The following is a 22,429-nucleotide window of genomic DNA, read 5'->3' as shown; positions in this document are numbered from 1 at the left end:
ATTCTTTATGAGTCTAAGGAATTTGTTCTGGATAATTTGAAGTTTTTTTAGGTCTTTATCATTAATAGTGGCACAGGCAGGAGAGGCATAACATAGTATTGGCCGAATAATGGCCGTATAAATATGACATTTTCTTTTCAGGTCTCGATTGGAGTATTTTCCTATGAGAGGCATTAGTTGCTTCCTGTTTCCGTATACTCTATTTCTGCTGATGTTAACGTGGTCAGTCCAGGTGAGTCTATGATTAATAGTAACGCCGAGATATTTAACCTTGCTGACTATAGGTACTTCAGTGTCAAAGATCTTTAATTTAGAGAGGATGGGCTGTCTTGATCGTCTGTTTCTGCTAATAATTAGTAATTGTGATTTATCTGGGTTGATAGCAATTCTCCATTTAACACACCAGTGCTCAATGTGAGGGATGATTTCTTGGTGTTTATTAATGGCATATTCGAGTTTAGGGACTTAACGGCGATAGCCGTATCGTCGGCATAGCGTTCTAAGAAATTATTCACATCATTTTGGATATTTGGGAAGTCAGACACGTAAAATAGATAAAGAATTGGTCCTAAAATTTATCCCTGAGCTACGCTAGCTCTAATTTTTCTGTTGTCAGAGGTTTCTTTGCCAAATGTAACATAGAATTTCCTATTTTTAATAAATGAGTAAATAAGCTGGGTCATCTCTCTGGAAAAATTATTACAGATCAGTTTGAAGATAAGACCCTCATGACAGATGAGGTCGAAGGCTGGAGACGCTGATTAGCATGATTGAAAAAAATATCAGCGCCTTAGGGCTGTCCAGGAGAAAGGGCAAATATTTAATCAGTAATAAGCCCACAGTCCCATGCGTTCAGTTTCAATCAATCTTAATGGCAAAGCCGAGTTTGTAATCAAAATTTAAGAACGCAAAAATATATAACAAATAAATTTTACAAAAAACTTCGAAATTCAAAATTAGAGCTTCGAGGTGCACATGTTCGGAAGGAAGACTAAGTGTATTCAAAATTTGGTAGCTATACTTGCCGCCATTTTTCGACAGTGCAAAGAACAAATGTTACATATACACACATAAAGATTCTTCATTAGTAACAGAGAAAACAGTTCTAAAAGAAAAATACTATATTAATCTGGTTTGAGCGAATAGGAACCAAAGAAAAGGAAAAACAGTCTTTAAATCAAACTTAACTATTAGTGAAATTTAAAAATAGTCGTCACATAGCAGTACATTGTTAATTAAATAATAATACGACGTAACAGTATGATTAATTAAGTAATAATACGATGATAAGTATAGTTCGACCGTCTCAAACGCAACCCTGGCGACTCGCCCAAAAGGGGCGTTATTACTTGCTGCGACGTTGAAAGGTCACGTGAAAGTCTTCTCTTCTCCGGAAAGAGATATGCTGGAGGGAAAGAAAGTCCCCATCCCTTCTGCCCTATTTTGAGAAAAATTCGGTCCGAGTGGCACATGCGTGTTTGCGCTCGTCGCCGATGAGGCGGTCGAACTATAATAATACGAACAGAAATTTGAATTTAATTCTAATAACAGTACTGTTAATTTGATATTTAGCATTAAATTCTATTACAGTGTTTGCATTTTAACAAGCAAAATTAAACATAATTCATTTCAAATACCTCTATTAAACTTCTTTTAAAAATGAAATGACCATTAATTTTTGTTCTCTCTTTCATCATTTTTGTATCTTAATTTTTGTACTTTTTCAGTAATGCCGATGGAAATAATGCTTACAAACTATTTTTTTTCTCGCGTAATTGCAACTTACCCAACTTAAATTGTAGTAATGCCTTCCTATTTCCACATCCACCTTCAGGAAAAATGAGAACTTGCTCAAAATCTTTTCTGGAATGAACACGCTGTCGAATATCCTCTCCTATCCTTCGTCGAGCGTCTGGATCTTCACTTCGTACATAAAAGGGCTGGGAACATTTTATCATGTCTGAAATAATAATCAAATATTCGTTTCCTGTAGCATTTCAAAAACATTACTGTTGTATGCATAGGCAATAAACAGAAATGCAATTCTTTGATCCTATTCAGAAATCCTCACATCCAAATGAATTTATTTTAATAGTGAAGTGAATATTATTACTTTTTAATTCTAATACCTATTGGTAAGCTTGGAGTTCTGGAGAAAATTTTCGCCTGCAAATTTAAAATGTCCATTTTGATATTAAGACTTCAATTCAGTCGGAATCCGCCGAACCCTCTTCTGATACATTAGTACGAGGGCTATCCAGAAAGTAGATTACGTTTTGGAATAAAAAAATAAACAAAGTATAGGAAACAAATTTTATTATATACAGATGAAAGCCACACTCAAATACTACTTTTCTACATAGTCACCATACAAATTAAGGCATTTATCGTAGCGATGTACGAGCTTGGAAATTCCTTCGTCGAAAAATTCGGCCGCCTGCGCCTTCAACCACTTCGTTACCTCTTCTTGCAGCTGTGCGTCGTCATCAAAACGCTGCATAGCTATTGCTGGGAATAGGTGGAAGTCGCTCGGTGCCAGGTCGGGACTGTACGGCGGATGAGGAAACAACTCCCACTTAAAAGATTCAAGAACTTTACGAGTGACATTTGCCGTGTGGGGCCGGGCGTTGTCGTGAATCAACAAGATCTTAGAGCTCAACATTCCTCTGCGCTTGTTTTGAATTGCTCTTCTGAGTTTTTGGAGAGTTTGGCAATACCTTTGAGAGTTTATTGTAGTGCCTCTTTCCAGGAAGTCCACCAAAATTACACCTTTTCTGTCCCAAAAAACAGTCGCCATCATCTTCCTTGCCGACATTGTTTGCATGCATTCCTTGGGTTTTTGGGGAGAACTTGTGTGCCCCCACTGCATTGATTGCAATTTCGTTTCACAGTTCACATGTTTCACCCATGTTTCGTCACCAGTAACGATGCGATCGAGTAAAGAGTCACCATCCTTATGGTAAGCGTCCAAAAAGTTCAACGCTGCAGCCATTCGCTGATTTTTGTGGTCCTCTGTCAAGATTTTTGGAATCCATCTTGCACAAAACTTGTGGTAACCAAGCTTTTCGCTGATGATTTCGTGCAACAAACTTCGCGAAATTTGTGGAAAACTCAAAGAAAGTTCCGTTATTGTGAAATTTCGATTTTCACGGACTTTAGCATCGACTTTTTCGAGAAGTTCGGCGGTCACTATGCTGGGTCTCCCACTTCGATCTTCGTCGTGAACATTGGTTCGGCCATTTTGAAATCTTATGACCCACTGACGCACTCCACCTTCAGTGATAATGTTGTCCCCATACACTTCACGAAGCTGCCGATAGATTTCTATCGGTTTACAGTTTTTTGCAGTCAGAAACCTTATTACTGAGCGCACCTCGCAGCTCGCGGGATTTTCAATTAACGCAGACATTTCAAACCGTCACAGTATCTGAACGGAGCACAGCACGAACCTCTCACTAGCACGGCTAGATGCAGACTGAGCTGCGCAACGCTCTGACCCCAAGATGGCCGCGCTAGCCCCGCCCCTAGCGGACACAGACGGAAACGTAATCTACTTCCTGGATGGCCCTCGTAGATTAGATGATTCTTAGGGTGAGTGAAATCGTGATTACAGCCAGCTCAAAAAACATGAGCTTCAGTATTTTATGATACAACTAAATTTCAGAATTAATACATTAAATGCATCATTTATGTTAGATACCAGGTATTCTGGCTGTACGCGTCCGCCTTTTTAGGCTACTTTTTCGTAAGCTATTTACGAAATTATTTAAGAACGCAAAAATATATAACAAACAAATTTTAAAAAAAACTTCGAAATTCAAAATTAGAGCTTCGAGGTGCACATGTTCGGAAGGAAGACTAAGTGTATTCAAAATTTGGTAGCTATACTTGCCCCCATTTTTCGACAGTGCAAAGAACAAATGTTACATATACACACATAAAGATTCTTCATTAGTAACAGAGAAAACAGTTCTAAAAGAAAAATACTATATTAATCTGGTTCGAGCGAATAGGAACCAAAGAAAAGGAAAAACAGTCTTTAAATCAAACTTAACTATTAGTGAAATTTAAAAATAGTCGTCACATAGCAGTACATTGTTAATTAAATAATAATACGACGTAACAGTATGATTAATTAAGTAATAATACGATGATAAGTATAGTTCGACCGTCTCAAACGCAACCCTGGCGACTCGTCCAAAAGGGGCGTTATTACTTGCTGCGAACAGAAATGCAATTCTTTGATCGGCCGTACTTTAGGCCCTTGATAGCTTCGCAGTCTATTAATGTTAAGGGGCCAACTCTGTTAGAATTTTGATAGCTTCGGCTATACCTCTTTAGTTTAGATTAGTTTAGTTTAATTCTTAGTCTCTTAAATTAAAGTCCAAGTGTCGGCTTTATTGTACAACTCCAAGACAGAGTTCTGTCAAATCTTATTTTGAATAATAAAGGGTTATTTTACTCTTCCATCTTGTCGTTTCCTGTCACACGAACTCAAGCGGTTATTCGCTTACTAATTCTTAAGATTCTTCATTTTCAACAGTAACTTAGAGTTACCCAGTGAGGAACTCTGTATCATTATGAAAAATCAAAATAGTTAAACTGAATCCGAAATAATTTTAATTCAGAAAGATATAGATGCTTTAAATTCAGTTTACGGATATATTGTACATTGTATTCTGTAATAAAATTTCATTGCTGCAAAGAATCTGAGACAATCTCAGTAATAGTGTTCGGGTCGGTTGTAATTTGTTCATTTCTTTTTCTCGGTGTTGCCAACCGCACTATAAATATAGTATTTGAACAATAATTGAAACTTAAACTATAAAAACTAACTATAAAATAACTAAAAACTTAAACTATAAAACTAACTATAAAATTTCAGAATGGATGTGGTTCATAGTTTTATATTATCAATGAAAACGAATAACTGACTTCCGATTAAGACTGATCTCATTAACTATCTATAAATGGCTTCAACGCTAACAGAAGTAGAAATAATTTTGTATTATCAATATGCAAACTCAGAATATTTAGAAATTATAATAACATACAGCATACTCTAAAATGTTACCATCAAATAATTTTTGTGGCGGAGCGCCGCATAGGAATTATACCTGATATTAGAGTGACGCTTGGAAATGGTGTTTGGATTTCTTGTTGCAACTAATTTCAGTTTGCCCGGTTAAATTGCTTGCTGTTATTACAAATAAGCAACCTGCTATGGTTATATTGCTACTGTTCCAGAAACCCCAATAGTGGTTGTACTGTAGGTCTATAAGGTATTTCCCTAGCCTTCCTAGCGTACCTTCGTGGTGTAGTGGTTCTACACGCTGGGCCGGTATTCCATCGGTCCGTGGTTCGATTCCCGGCTAAGGCGTTTGCTCACTTTTCATCTTGCCTGCTTTCAAAAATTACCTAATGTCTCTACAGGTCACAGAGCTGCAGCCCAATAATTCAAAGTGATGTAGTACATCTCAATAAGATTGACAGCAATGCTTTGTCTATCTCTCTATTTTTATCACCATAATATTGTTTTTAATCAGTTTCTAGCTTGCTTTCAAAGTAAACAGTACCATAGTGTTATAATTAATGTGAAATGTAGTTTCTTTCTGCATGGATCAATGGTTAAAATTTGGCATCATTAAAAAAGAAAAATTACTGAATTAGTAAATGATCTCTTTCAATTTTCAACTACCAATTCTTGCTTGGAGCAACCTAAGGAGAAGTTGACGCATATTAGCGAAATGAAGCTTCCAGCTCCAGTTTTGCAGCCGCGAAAAATGAGAAAATATATATTTATTACATCGATTTTCATTCCTAATTATTGAGAATGTCCTTGGACTTGAATATGTTATTTGCGAATAACTACTGGCTAATGGTAGTATGAAGCATCTAATAATATAAAAATCTGCTTTTTTTAAACGTTTTCTAGAAAATAAAAATAAGTGCAATATAGTTAAGCATTTGTCTTCTAATTGTACTAATGAAGATTCTGTTGAAGCCTCCTATCGCATCAGTTACTTTATCGCCCAAACAGGTAAAAAATCACAAGACTGGTGAAAATTTGATTTTGTCAGAAGTTCTTGTATGTTGAGGAATGAGTATGTTCATAAAATTAATACTGTCCCTTTCTCCAATGACACAGCCTTTCGTAAAATCAAAGAAATTTCTAATAATATTGTGTAGACTGCGATAAACGAAATTAGTGACTAAATATTTTTCCATTCAAGTTGATGAGAGTACTGATGAATCATAATTTTCTGTTTTGATAGTAATTGCAAAGTACACTGGTGAAATAAATTAAGAGAATTTTCATATTGGAAATATGATCTCCACAACTACTGGACAGATTTTAATAAAATTTGGTGTGAACATAGGTTGATATAATACAAACAAAATAAACATTCAACAGTTATAATAGACACACATGTTAGTGTGTAACACTTATGGGAGTCTGAAGATCTGAGACAGTGGTTCCAGAAGACACAAAAGAAATGGGTTAATAGGGGTATGGTCCCCTATTACAGCCATACAGACCATGCAGCGTGATGTCATACTGGAAATGAGGCAGTTTATCAGTGTCTGTGGCAATTGGCCCCAAACATTCAGCAGCGCTGTTTTCAGTTCCTGGATGGTTCTCGGAGGGGGTTGCGAGTTGCAATTGCCCTCCCCAAAGCGCTTCAGACTTGTTGTATAGGGTTGAGGTCTGGAGACCTGGCTCACCAATCCATCCGGCGAATATCCTCACTCTCGAGAAATTCGTTGATCAGAAGAGCTCTATGAAGCCTCGCGTTATCGTCCTGTAAGATAAACTCGGGGCCCACTGCACTAAGGGAAAGGTGAACATAGGGTTCCAAGACCTCATCCCTATACCTCACACCAGTCACAGAGTCTCTGTCAAAGACGTGGAGAGGTGTGCGGCCGTCCAACATGATGCCTTCCCAGACCATTACACAGCCACCTCCATAATTGTTGATTTTGCGGACATTCGAGGGTAGGTAGCGGGTCCCTGGCTCTCTCCATATGAAAGTACGGCGAGAATCGGTGTTTAGGCTAAAACGAAACTCATCGGTGAACAGAACGGTCACGCATTGCTCCCTACTCCAATCACTATGCTGTCTGCTCCATTCTAATTGGACTTTCCTGTCCGTAGACGTGAGCGAAACGCAAGCAGCCGGTTTTCTAGCAAACAGCCCTCTCTCATTCAGTCTTTTGGAAACAATCACCCTTGTTACACGGCTTCCTGTGGCTGCATACAGGTTCCGAGAGAGCTGAAAAGCTGTAGCCCCTCTGTTACACCTCGCTAAAATGGACAAATAACGATTTTCTTTGGCCGTCGTGGCTCTTGGACGACCATGCCCAGGCTTTCTCTCGATGGATCCAGTATCCCGGAACTGTTTCCATAGGTTACACACGATGCTGGACATTAAATTAAACTCTCCGCATATCTGGACTTGCGATCAGTCTGCCTCTAGCCTCCCCAAAATTCGCCACCTCATTCCATCATCTAAACGTTGATGGTTACTTATTTTTACTGTTCCGATGAGAATTTAACCGGTTGCTACAAGATAACATCAAGAAATTTGCTAAGGTGTGCTAGCGAACGCAACTCGTCTTACCCTCCACGCGCTTATGAAGCCTATTTTTCTGCTGGCTTCGCCTACACACACGTGTAAGCTTATATTTTTGCCGTACAAGATTTGCATTTTTATCTAGAAGCAGTGGTTTTTCCTTCAGTTCAATTCTTTTCATGCAATTCGATAAAATATGCAAATTCTCTTAATTTACGTCACCAGTGTACTTCAAAGGAAATGAATTTATAGAAAAACTTTTGCTTTGCCATTTTTTTACTGAACGTGCGAGAGGTGCAGGTATTTTTCCGGCCACTGATTCCTGTTGTTATGTCTGTCTTGTCCATCCATTTCATGGAAAAATGGTTGCCAGAGCTTCAAAGAGGTTGGACTTCTACTTACTTCAACTCTAATTTTGAGGGAGAGCACCTCGTGAGATTTTTCCTACTTTACTAAAAGGGAATAAAGTGGTCAGAGTGCTGTGGTTCAGTATTGATGGTGGCAAGCCTATGTCAGGTTGTTACTCAGGTCTTCTCGGATGTGTCAGTAGCCCCCTTGGTAAAGTGAACACATTGTTGCATCCATCAACAAGATCTAGCATCGAAGTCTCTTCCTACTGGTATTCTGGATGATTTTGTAAAAGTGGTCAATTTTATGAAATACCACCACACGAATTCAAGGATATTCTCATCACTGTGTCAAGAAATGGCCAGTGTTCATAAAACCTTCATACTGAGGTTCGATGGCTTGTTGGGGTAAAATTTTTGTGTACTTTCTTTTTTTGAGCTTAGACATAAAGTCAAAATATTCTTTGATACCTACTCTTCTGGACTTTCATTTAATTTAGTTATCATGAATGGCCTCAAAGCTTTGTTTACATATCCGATATCTTTTCGGAACCGGCTAATTTTTTTTCCTTCAGAACAGTGCAGTAATTATATTCCAAGTTACTGACAAAAATAGTCTTTCGTAACAAAAATAGAATTTTGGAAGTTATGTATTGAAAAGAACCAACCTAAGGTTTTGAAAAACTGGCTGATTTTTTTCTCCTGAAACGGATGTTCATGTATTTAAGATAAGAAACAAATTGCAAAATTTTTTAATGGACTGAAGAAACATTTTCCCTAACATGGACTAGATTACCACTGGATTGCATTCCATTTTAGTGGAAAATATTTCGAGTGTACATATTTTTCAGTCCGAGAATAAGTTAAGTTGACTGAACTGAAAACGGATTCTTCGCTTAACGTAGAATTTGAAAAAAAGTCCCTCATCTCACTGTAGAGTGACTGAAAAAGATTATACTGAACTATTCAACAAAAGCGATCACTATTCCGCTACCGTTCACAGGCACTTTATTAGTTGAGCGGGCTTTCTCGTCCTGTACTTATTTTAAAAAAAGAAAAAATAAAGGAGCAGCTTTTTTTAGCTAAGTTTGAACTTGTGAACATATGTTTCATTTTCTGATATGGATTTTAAATTACTCAATGACTCCGGCCTTAAAGTTCCGATTAAATGTGCTTATGTATTTTTAAAAATTGAGTTAAATGCATGTAATTACCAATGATCGTAATTTTTGCATAACTGGTAAAATTTAAACTGCCTCTGTATTATTTCAATAGGTGGCTAAAAATTGGGGTACGCGGGTAATAAAAGATTGAAAAACGTTCATCTAAGACACAGTCCATCGTGGTAGTTAACTTTGCAAGCGCTGGCTACCCATCCAAATCTTAGGGAAGGTTTAAAATCTCACGAACTGATTTCGTCTCTGAATTTTACATTAATTTTTGTATATATATATATATGCAATGGCATTTTATGTGAAAATATACGAATATTACTCCAGCAAAACGTTTCAGAGTTTCATATTTTAACACTGTAATAATAAAACAAAAACAGAATATTTATAGTCAAGAAAACAAGAACTACTATATAAAAGTAAGAATTTACTTTATTGATTTGTAATTTACTTTATTGATTTGTAATTTACTTTATTTATTTGTAAGAAATCAAGAATTTAAATCTTTTTAATCTAAATGGACGGTTAATAACAAATGGGAATTTTCTCAAGCATTGTTTAGGCAGATAAAAGTACTGGTCTATTTCAATAGTTTCTGTACGATATATGAAAACTAAGGAGCCTTCAGCAACCTCTAGAATCTAGAACACAAAATGTAAAATGGAGAACTGAATTTGATTACTTAATAAAGAATAATATGCGTGAAGAACAATGAACAGATTTTGAAAAACGAAGGAAGAATATTAAATCTCGCTCACCGACATTATGCGAATAAATTTATGCTTTATATAGTAAATAAAAGGTCCTATAAAATCTTCCCACAATACTCTTTTACATTTCTGATAACCAGCAATGTATTACAATGTAACTTAAGTTACTGGAAGTGTAAGTTAGAGAATAGTTTTTAATTTGTATAATTTTAAGTCTTAAAGTAATTTTTCTGAACCATCGTGAATTTCAAACTTATGTCTAAACCTATAATTGAGAGAGAGGTATTTAATATTAATCTATATGATGTAAATGTATTTCTCTTACCGCCAAAAAAAGGAGCTTTTGTTGTTGAATCCTTGACAACCATACCAGGACAGCCAAGAGCAATAACCACGGCTGTATCGAGGAAAGAGGAATGAGGCATGACCAGAAGAATAGGAGCCTCGCGTGCTGAAGCTCTGCGTCCTTTGTGGGGAATCCATACCCATCCACCAACAACGAACATCAAACGAGCAAAGCTCACTATCAGAGGCTTGGCCCATTTCCTGAATGAATACGATAATAAATTATTAACTGTGACTATTACAAGAGTTGACATTAATATGTAGTACTTATGGGTTTGAAGTTAGGGTACAAAAATCACATATCAGAAACGATTTGAATTCTGCACATTATGAGATAATAAGACCTTGGGCATAATATCTGAAAATGTTTTCCTCTTCGTGTTTCAAATTATGACGCAGTTTTAGCAACATATGACTTGTAACTGAAACATCATATTAATTCAACATCACATTACATTAATAGTTATAGCGATTAAAAACTAAGAAGGGACTTATCAAATGACGTAAGTCAATCTAAGTATTAAAACTTTCCCGATTTACCAGTTGAATATTTGAATAAGGGTTTGAAACTGTAATATCATTACATGAAACATACTTTTATTTTTAAAAAAATTCAAGAATCTAAATTAAATATTGGGAATGGTAACAGAAAAGTTAACCTTTTCTGAGGTATGATAAGCACATCATGAAAGATTCCTGACTAACAAATTCTATTAAGAATCTCACTATTCATCATTTTAGAAATGGTAAAAATATTTAGAATATCCAAAAAGCCCTCGAATATTAATACTGCGAAACTTAAGCGGATTTAGAAAAAGAGTTTCAAATAAAAATTAATTCTTCAACTGTTAAAGAAATCATTACAATACAATATATGGATACAATATGCGATCAAGAGGAAGAAAATTCTTCATCGATAAGAAAACGGAGAAAATACGCCTAACGTTCGCAAAATCTATGGCAAGCAAAGATTTATCATATCAAATACAATGTTATACTTTCAGTCGAGTCATAATTCATCTAGGTCCGATAGACGAACTGCTGTGTAACGTATATCCTAATTTTATAACAGTTATTTTTAGTTAAGTTTATGACACTTTCCTATCTCTTCGAGCTTCAGATCACAGGTCCTTACCACAAAGAGTTTTTAGAATCGCGTTAAATGCAAATGAGAAGTAGAGTAGTATTTAATGCAAAGTTCCACTGACTTCGAGAGAGAGAGAATTAAGATTCCTGAATAGCGCACGTTTGCCTTTCGGCTACGTCTCTCTAATAACTATTACTACGCTCGGGCCGTATTACGTGCCCTTGATAGCTTCGATAGCTAATCTAATATTACGGGCCAACTAGTTAAGAATTTGTGTTAGCTTCGGCTAAATCGCTTTAGTTACCAGTTCTTATTTCTTACATTTTTGAATTTAAACCCAAGTGGAAGCTTTGTTGTGCGTCCTGAGAAAGAAGCCAGCTGTGAATCTTTATTTTGAACAGTAAAGGGTAATTAACCCTTCTTGAGTTTACATTTCTGTTCTTGGACTTGAGCGATTATTCGCTTAGTAGTTCAGTAGGTTCCTCAACATTTAGTTAAGAGATGACAACAAAACTGGTTTCAGCATCTACAACCAGTTTTATTGCAGATGCTGAAAAACTTGACAGCATCTGCAACAAAAGTGGCAATGTAAAACGCATGCAACAAGGTTCTTAAACATACAGCCTTAAATGTCTGCTAATGGTTATCATATGATTGCCCTGAAGTTGTCAAAACTACTCTATGTTCTCCGGACTTAAATCTTATCGACAATATATAGAATGAGATGAAGAAAGAATAGCGAAACATGGCATTTCTTCGAAAGCTGTACTAAAAGCAATTCCTACGGAGGAATAGTACCAAAAAAACATACGAAAACAATTAGTTGAATTCATGACAGATCTCATGAAAAGTACAATTTTAGCTAAAAAATATTGAATATCCCTTTATTTTCGTGTTTTTATTAAAGGTAAACTATTTGTTCAAAATATCCGAATTCTCATTTGAGTTACTTTTCAGAACTTTTTGAATTATTTTTTTTAACCAAAATTGTTTTAAATAACTTTTTACAAAACAAGCAAGTTTTAGAAAAAGTGATTAATTGTTGGGAATAAAAACAAAAGTTATTTTGCTAGTATTTAGTAACTGATATTTGCAAACAAAACTGGAAGACATAAGTGTCCGAAAACAAATGTGATACGCTGTACAATTTGTAATATTCATAACTTTATTTCAAACATTCACGTTCACAACAGAGAATCCACGCTACTAAACACATTCTCTGTGAAAACATAAGATTCACGTACATTTCTGCTGAACCCATACTTCGTATTGTAACCGTTCATCAAAGTCCACATTTGTTTTAACTTTTAAGATGATCCGCATGCGAATATCATTTGTTCTGTGTACTTATATCTGTAAAATCAAATTTTGACCCATACCCGTATCTTTAATAACGGGCCTTTGGAGATTCTTTCTAAAACAGCTACGATTGCAGCGACTGTTGCATTCTTCTGCGAAGCTCTCTGACGTCTATTGCTCTGCTTATCAAACATTCATCCTGTTTTAGTTGCGTTTTTAATGACTCAGTCACGATCATGTAAGTAGTATTAGCTTTATTACAGGAAAGGCTATAGACAAAAATAAGGCAGTTTACTTCATCGTCCATAAGGATGATCTTGACTCGTTCTTGAAAAGTCAATATCATACCGGATCCGCCTAACAATGAAAGGAATTACACACCAGTAACAGTCCACTTTAATTACTTTTGCAGGTGTTTTTACCTTTAAACGAATAAAGGTATAAAAAAGATACATTAGTGTTTTGTGTTTCTGAGAAAATTTAACTGAAATTCATGAATCACGTGTTCTCTTTCCCATTTCAAAATATGGATTTAGCAGAATCTAAGATGTCCATCTTCCAACTGGCGCCTTGATGTTCATATCTCCTAGCACCAAGGGTTATCTAGCCTTCATTTATGCCTACATTAAATTACGATGCATAAAATTTAAAATCATTCAATGTCCAAAGCGTTTTGATTATGTTTTTATGGACAAATTAGAAAGACTAAGCTTTTAAGGATAACCATCTGAAATTCAAACATGTTCCAGGGTTATTATTATTTTCTCTAATCAATTCTTTATAATTTCTCACAATGCAAATTATGTTAAAAGTAAATTAAGCTGAGGTTTTTAAGCGTGTTTCTGTCTGTCCAAGCCATGTTACTAGGTGTCTGCAACTCAGATAAGATTGCATTCTTTGGCTCTGCATTATAATTGCTGACATTTAAATTTTTACATCGGTGAGATGTTTGAGCCAATTCGCGTTAAATTAATTGGGTAGTCTTTGCCCTCTGGACTTAATTTTAAATCTGACTTTACCTATTACTTGAAATGGCATCATCACAAATGGTAGTTGAGTTGTCAGCACGAGTCATGCGTTTATGCTCAAGTTCTGATTTTATAACAAGGTTTGTCTTAACACCTTCTGAAGACTTAGTTCTTTCAGACTGCAGCGGCAGAGCCAAACAGGCGATACGGACTTAAAAACTGTACAGAAAAGCGCCAATTGGCGAAACAGTAAACCCGTTTGGCAAACCTACAGGCTGACGGAGAGAGAAGATTTTTCCCCGGCAGTCAAGTGGAACTACTTCAACAAATGTGTGCGTCTCTGTTTTCGCCGAGATATGTAAACTTGTGTACTCGCATCTGTACTGTGCTCTGAATTTCTTAAGCCGTTATAATGTACCCGGCAACTGTTACTTTTCCTTATTAAATTTGATTATTAATTGTAACATGTCTATCTTAACTAAGATTTCGGCTTTCCTAGTTAATGTTAGGGATATTTTCGTATGCACGTGTTACTCACACGTACATCATTGGTGACCCTGTCCCTCGCTCCTTCTGTTTCGATCCCTAATGACTATTTGTCTCAATCTTTGTTTAAAAACTAAAAATATGCCTTATTTTGATGCCAATGCTCTTCCTTATGACTGATAAAGGCTCAACCCTATTTATTTCCTCCTCATTTTATCGTACGGATTACACGTGGTTTATCACACTTAAGGAGGATTTACAGGTATGTGGTCAAATTTTTTTAATTATCTGTGATTGGTCTTAATTATGTTTTTGTGATATGTTTTGCTCTAAAATTATAGTTTTAATTTAATTATTGATTGTTTAAAATTGATCTTTGGGTAATATTCGTGCTCACACTTTTATTGAGATATTGAATGTCTTCATTATTTTATTCTAAATTGATACTGTTTTGATAAGGTATAGTGCAAAACATTAAGTTTACGATTTACGATATATTTATAATTGGCAACCATGCCAGGATCGGAAGGCCAAACCAACGAGGAATCGAATATGGCGGTTCAGGAGCCACAAATCTCACACGTGGCAGTTAAAATTCCCCCTTTATGGAAAAAAAATGTTAAACTCTGGTTTATTCAAGTTGAAAGTAACTTTGCTTTATCGAAGGTTAGTAGCGATAGTACAAAATACAACCACGTGGTTTCTTCGATAGACCCTGAAACTCTTTCCGCACTATCAGATATTTTATTTAATCCCCCAGCGACGGCTAAATATGATGCCCTTAAAGCTAGGTTAATAGTAGAATTCTCAGATTCGGAAAGCGAGCAAATACGCAGACTTATTTCTGAATTACATTTAGGGGACGACAAACCATCTCACTTATTGAGAAAAATGAGAGAATTAGGTGGAAACTGTATAACTGACGAATTTTTAAAATCATTATGGCTGCAAAGGTTACCTTCCGAGGTGCATGCCATTTTATCAATCAGTTCGGAATCCTTAGACAATTTGGCAAAAATGACTGATAAGATAGCTGAAATGCGCACGCCACCGAACAACAGCGTGTTCGCGGTCCAGGCAGCTTCGGCGAGTTCCCCCAGAAACCCTAACGATTCTGGTGCCCCCCTCGAGGAGCTTAAGGCCTTAAGGAGTGAAATCTCTGCCCTAAGTAAACAAGTCGAGCGACTCTCCCGCGGAAAAACGAGGAATAATTTCCCCCGGGATCAACATAACAAAGCACGTAGTTTTTCGCGTGGGCATTCCCGAGAGCGTGTGAACAATTATTGTTATTTTCATTCGCGATTCGGTAATAATGCACGAAAATGTCGAGCACCTTGTTCCTTTTCTCAGAACACTACGGCCCAGGAAAACTAGTAGTAGCGGCTGTCGATCGAAATTCATCGGCAGTCGCGCATTCATGTCGTTTACATGTTTACGATAACAGACTAAATTTAAACTTTTTGATTGATTCGGGCTCGGATGTTTCATGTGTGACACCGACTTCTAAGTTTAAGAAAATGCATCCTGATTCGCTTCAATTATTTGCCGCGAATAATTCCAGAATTTCTACGTATGGAACAAAATTGTTAACTGTGAATTTAGGACTTAGACGAAACTTTTCTTGGAAGTTTTTAATCGCCGATGTACCAGTGCCTATAATAGGAGCCGACTTTTTAAGGCATTTTGATCTTTTAATCGATTTAAAACGAGGTAGGCTTATCGATAATACTACGAAATTAACTCGTATTGGTTCTCTTTCCGATTCTAAAAATTATTTTTCGGTAAAGTTAATATCTGGTGATTCACCATATCACAGAATCTTGAAAGACTTTCCGGAAGTACTGAAGTTAAAATCCGATTCGGGTAAAGTAAAGCATAGTACGGTTCATTACATCGAAACAAACGGTCCTCCTGTGCACAGTAAACCGCGTAGGTTAAGCCCTAAGTTATACGAAGCAGTAAAAAAAGAATTTCAATTTATGATAGATCAAGGTATTTGTAGACCATCAAAATCAGCATGGTCATCACCTCTTCATGTCGTTTCTAAAAGTTCGGGCGACATACGGCCAGTAGGAGACTACCGAAAACTAAACGCGTGCACCGAACCCGACAGATACCCTATCCCGCATTTACAAGACTTTAATAATACGCTTAGCGGAAAGACAATTTTTTCAAAAATTGATATCGTTCGGGCATATCATCATATACCAGTCCATCCAGATCATATACCGAAAACTGCAGTTTGCACCCCATTTGGTCTTTTCGAATTTCCGTTTTTAAATTTCGGACTGTGTGGAGCAGCTCAAACCTTTCAAAGGTTTATGAACGAAATTCTTGGAGATCTAAAATTCACCTACGTCTACTTAGATGATATTTTGATATTTAGTGATACGGAAGATGAGCATAAATCTCACCTACGTACTGTTTTTGAAAGATTAACTTCATATGGATTGACAATTAACGCTTCGAAATGTGTTTTCGGCGTTCCGGAAATATCTTTTTTAGGCCATATAATCAATAAAGATGGTACCAAGCCTCTGACGAACAAAGTGGAACCGATACTTAACTACCCACTTCCTAAAACGGTAAAAGATTTGCAGAGATTTTTAGGATTTTTAAATTTTTACCGTCGATTTTTACCCAACGTAGCCCAGAATCAAATACATTTAACTTCGTATTTAAAAGGGGCTAAGAAAAATGATAAGACAATCCTGAATTTGTCTGAGGAAGCGCGGAGTGAATTTCAAAAGTGCAAACAGCTAATCGCTAATGCTGTTCTTTTGGCACACCCGAAGAAAGATGCCCAGTTGGTTTTACAGGTTGATGCGTCAGACTTCGCGATCGGTGGAACGCTATCACAAATAGTTGATAGAAATTTACAGCCTCTCGCATTTTTCTCACGAAAGCTTTCGCAGGCGGAAAGGAACTATAGTGCGTATGATCGAGAGCTATTGGCAGCTTATGCTGCTATTAGGCATTTTAAGCATATGTTGGAAGCACGGAACTTTTCTTTAATCACCGATCACAAACCGCTCACGTATGCATTCCGACAGCGTTTGGATAAGTGTTCACCTCGTCAGGCTAGGCAGTTAGACTTTATCTCCCAATTCACCACTGAAATTCGCCATATAAAAGGTTCGGAGAATATCGCTGCCGACGTACTTTCGCGTATAGAAGCAATAAGCATGCCTAACCCTATCGACTATGAGGAAATCGCTAAAATGCAAGAAATCGACCCAGAATTACAAACATTGCTTAAAGAGTCAAAAGTTCTACATCTCAAAAAAGTTACCTTACCGAATTGTAGCTTACCGATATATTGCGATGTGTCAACAGGTAACGCCCGTCCTTACATTCCTCCGGCATTCCGTGAGAAAGTTTTTGCCACCTTGCACAATTTGTCTCACCCCGGCATTCGCGCATCAACAAAGTTAGTATGTTCACGGTTTGTTTGGTCTTCCATCCGCAAAGATTGCGCGAAATGGGCACGGCAGTGCATTCCGTGCCAGAAAGCAAAAGTAAGCAGGCATACTAGAACCCCGTTAATGAAGTTTCCAGACCAGTCACAGAGGTTTGATCACGTCCACCTTGACCTTGTTGGTCCCCTACCTCCTTCTCAAAATAATTATTACTGTCTAACTATGATAGATAGATTTACTAGATGGCCCGAAGCAGTACCCTTACCAGACATAACAGCACGCACAGTAGCACAGGCTTTCTATGACCACTGGATTACTCGATTTGGTTGTCCGACTGTTATTACTACCGACCAAGGGCGACAGTTTGAAAGCGGCTTATTTCGAGCCCTTTCCCAATTATTGGGAATCAAGAGGATCAGGACGTCTCCATACCACCCACAGGCGAATGGACTGATCGAGGAATTCCACCGTCCTTTGAAAGCTGCCTTAAAAGCGCACGATACCAGTGACTGGGTGGCTGCCCTTCCAACGCTGCTGATGGGTTTCCGCGCCGCAATCAAAGTGGACATAGGAGCAACCACTTCTGAACTGGTGTATGGAAAGACTATCCGTCTCCCAGGAGAATTTTTCAATCCGACACCTCCGGATGCGTCCCCCAAACAGTTTGTGGAGGATTTAAAATCTCACTTTGCCAGTGTCCGCCCGACCGCGACTTCTAGCCACGGCCAGCGAACATGTTTCATTCATCCACGCCTTCACAAGTCCACATATGTGTTTGTTCGACACGACGGAGTTAGAAAACCACTTCAAACTCCTTATGATGGACCATTTAAGGTGCTAGAAAGACGAGATAAAACGTTTGATCTCGAAATAAAAGGGACTAAGCAAACGATCTCCATAGATAGACTGAAACCCGCTTTTGTAACCATGGACTCTTCTCAAGTTGCTTCCAAGAGTGTGAAAAAAACTTCGGACAATTGTATCACCCGTTCTGGACGATTAATCCGACCCCCGCATCGGTATGTCACATTTCGTTGACACTGCGGAGGGAGTATGCAGCGGCAGCGCCAAACAGGCGATACGGACTTAAAAACTGTACAGAAAAGCGCCAATTGGCGAAACAGTAAACCCGTTTGGCAAACCTACAGGCTGACGGAGAGAGAAGATTTTTCCCCGGCAGTCAAGTGGAACTACTTCAACAAATGTGTGCGTCTCTGTTTTCGCCGAGATATGTAAACTTGTGTACTCGCATCTGTACTGTGCTCTGAATTTCTTAAGCCGTTATAATGTACCCGGCAACTGTTACTTTTCCTTATTAAATTTGATTATTAATTGTAACATGTCTATCTTAACTAAGATTTCGGCTTTCCTAGTTAATGTTAGGGATATTTTCGTATGCACGTGTTACTCACACGTACATCAAGACAAAGTGATAATTCGCTCTAAGTCTGTTAGAAGTTTGCCCTTAGTTTATGCTACCAAAGAATAGGAAACTGTATAACATTTTATGTTTATTTCATTCAAATTAGTACGAGACCATAACCATAACTTAACAGTTTAATTTTAATGACTCATTAATTACAGAAAATTGCATTTTTTTTTAATGAAACGTTAAATGTCTCTTACCGCCTCCAACCAGATAATGGTTCCAAGCCGCGTGCTTGTTCTTCTGGCATTCCTAGGAGAGTGACCAAGCTCAGCAACCAACCACATACCAGGAAGAATAACATAAGAAGTAATCGCAGCGGGAGCAAAGTAACAGATAAAAATACTACCTGTAATAAAGAATTAGTATCAGATGATGTTATCGAAAATTACAAGTGTATTTAGCATGTTATTATTTCAAATATATATATATTTTTTTCATAGCTAGAAAACAATTATAATTTAAATAACTTTACAAACTTTTTTCGTAAATAATACCATGCGTCTGTCATAAATAAATATGTAAGAAATGCATTTGATAGTTTGGAATGAATGTGGATTCTGGCAGGAAAGTTACAAGCGTTATCAAAATATCTTCATTGATGAATTGTTGAGTTCGTTAAAATTGCGTGAACGAGTAGATAAAATAGTGTATACCGACTGCTTGTTGTCGATGAAGGGCTTTTAAATTCTGCTGTAGGGTAATGTAACAGCCAGAACTGATCAAAACTAAATGTTGAGTGAATGTTACTAACCATATCATAAAACAAAAAGTAATCTAATGCATGAACTGAAATTTCCTGTTCACGCCAGCACGACAACGAAGCCTATATGAGGATTTTCTCACCCACGTTACTTTTGCAAAATTTTTAAACTGATACAGATATCATCTGAGGCGGCTCAAAACAGTTGACATCATCGCGCTAGTCAAAGTTGCACACACTAGCCCAAACAAGGCATTTTCAAACTTTATTTCATTTTTTCATTCGCGTTCGGTCGCTTATCGGCAGAGCAGATTAAGACAATCTCAAATCTTCGGGACAAATATTTGTTTTTTCGTGAGAGAAAGATAAGGCTATAGTAACGTATGTGTTGAATGTTCATCTAAAGTGTCTTTTCCTCACTAGAGGGAGCCAGGAGTTCCACTTGTGAGAGAAATTAAAACCTTGTTTTTTATTCTTTTTTGTAACGAGTAGATAGTTCGGTTTCGAATCCGTGTGATGGACGGATAAATTGTTTCGTACAGCCATAAGAGAAAAAGAAAAGCTGTTCAAGAAAATGTACTTAAATATTAATTTTTTCCTTTTGAATGTTTTATGTAAATAAAATGGGATGTTAAGAAATATAATTGTGGTTTTTCTGTAAAGAAGATTGCCAGCTGAAACATTGATTCAACGATGCATCAGAAAAGGTAAATGAATTTAGTTCTTGTTTTTTAATCAGTTATATAGTAAATAGAACCTGCATACGTCAGTGGATTCTGACAATATAGACTAACCCAATGGGCGGGGCGCGCGTCACCGACATGTCGGCAAGAAAGAGTAGGGACGATCTGGTTTACTTTAACACTGAAACCTATGGCGTTTGTATCACATAACTCTTTTTAATTATTAAATGTGATGCGTTGTATAGTGATGAGATTATGAAAGCCACAGTTTTTTCCAAATAGGATTTAATATATCTCATTAAAGCACTTTTTACTGCATTTCGCGCATTTTTTTCACGCGTAATTCTTGTACAAACATTTTTACTTTGGTTAAACGGTAAAAACTCTAAGCACAAAATTTATGAACTTCATTTTGCGTAAAAATAAAGTAAAATTAAATAATATTGATAGTACGGGATGCTTTGAAATAAAGGTAAAATTAAACAAGATCTGATATATATTTTTTTTTTTTTTTAAATTTAATGAACATTTTCAGGCAGTGATTTTCAAAACTATAATAACATCACAAAACGATTACTTAGTTGATTATATGATCATTAAATTATTAACATTAAAGTGGATTATTTATTTTAGTAATTTATAAAATTCGGAGCATAAAATTTTCTGAGTGTAATGCAGAGGGAAAAAAAAAAGATAAAATAAAATCTAGACGCACTCAGATTTTATATTACGCCCAAAAGGAACCTTTTTTTTTAACGTTTTGTGTGGTACCTATATTTATTGAATATCATGTTCTTCACCCGTAAACCACATACATTTGAAAACAGCATATCTTTAGAATTTCCGCACTGGAGATAAAAATGCTATTTTCCGTATAGTATTACCATTGCTCGCTTTGAACTCGTTGAGTTTGTTAATAAAAAATTCGTTAAAGTTTTACAAAATATGAAATAGATTAAAACAAATTCGAAATTCGACCGTCCAGATGCTCATGTTCGGGTGAGGATTACATTATTCAAAATTTGATGGCTCTAGATTCCGTCGTTTTTGTCACAGTGCAAGAAACATACATGCATTCATGCAAATTCTTCATTATTTAATTTCTTTAAATATAATACAGGGCGGTAATATTTGGTAACAACAATTTGCAAGGAGACACGGACATTTATTTATAGTGAAACAGCGCAAAATGCCGTTTCGAGCTAATAAAGTAAATTAACAGTAAATTAAAAAAAAAAAAAAAACTTACGCAGAACTAAAAATAAATCACTGTAAAATACAAGCAAAATTAATTATGACGGTTAAATACAATTTTAATATTAGAATTAAATGTATAAAAATTAAGGAGTCGAAAGTGTTTATCACTAGGATGTATTATGAAATATGATTGAAATAAAATTCCTTTATAGAAATTGTGCTATAATACTCATCTATAATTTAAAAAAAGCAGCACAATTTAGAATTTTAAACAAAACTTTCAAAAATTCGTTTTAAATATTTTAGTATTTTTTACTTATTTACACCAATAAAAAGCATAAAAATTGCAAGAGAAAAATGCTTGTTTGAAATTTTCTATTAGTTCAGATTTAAAATATTATTTTCTAAAAGAAGTAGTTACAAATTTCCTTACAGCATAGGAAAAGCTAAAAAAATATCCAGCCCTAAAATCATGCAATAGCTTTATAGTTATTTGGAACGTTAATTATGCTTGAATAAATATGCTAAATTTTTAAAAATCAATCTCAATTTCAAAAATAAAAATATGTAGAAATTCTAATTTGTGAAATGAGGCGCTACAACTAGCTTTTTCTTGACAATTATACACGCTGCAATAGGCAATCAATGTTAAATTTCTGTCAATCAATGTTAAAGTTGTCCCTACTCCTCTGGATGTGATCAAGGTGACAGCCGGCAACGCCTCAGACGAGGGAGAAAACCCGTTTGGGTTAGTCTATTTCTTATAAGGTCTATGATTCTGACAACTTCGATCAACAGTAGTTGATTAATTACCTAATAGTATGGGATGAATTTAAGACCTTTTAAAACGCGGGGACGTAGATTTGCGCCATATGGGCATGGACAGCAATCAGGTTCTGATTATCGAAGAAAGCGCTTACACCAAACTCGCATTTATAATTGGGTAAGCAATATGAGGATCTGTTTGGAAACTTTCCTTTACATTTAGTATTTATATTTTGGGGAGTTCAGAT

General features: G+C 36.3%; 1 protein-coding gene across 1 annotated transcript in view; it reads right to left on the bottom strand.

The window, feature by feature from the left end:
- LPCAT (lysophosphatidylcholine acyltransferase) overlaps positions 1 to 22,429 on the bottom strand; it is a 100,693-nt gene that overhangs the window by 52,571 nt on the left and 25,693 nt on the right. The window contains exons 3-5 of the mRNA XM_035374197.2: positions 19,034 to 19,182; positions 10,129 to 10,349; positions 1,787 to 1,960 (exon numbers count right to left, since the gene is read on the bottom strand). Of these exons, the coding sequence (XP_035230088.2) occupies positions 1,787 to 1,960; positions 10,129 to 10,349; positions 19,034 to 19,182 (544 nt within the window). The remainder of the gene's footprint in view (positions 1 to 1,786; positions 1,961 to 10,128; positions 10,350 to 19,033; positions 19,183 to 22,429) is intronic.

This window comes from Stegodyphus dumicola, chromosome 2 (genome assembly GCF_044657685.1).
Source record: "Stegodyphus dumicola isolate Sdum_Otavi_A_Nest chromosome 2, ASM4465768v1".
Taxonomy (NCBI): Eukaryota; Metazoa; Arthropoda; class Arachnida; order Araneae; family Eresidae; genus Stegodyphus; species Stegodyphus dumicola.
This window is presented reverse-complemented; position numbering and strand designations above follow the sequence as displayed.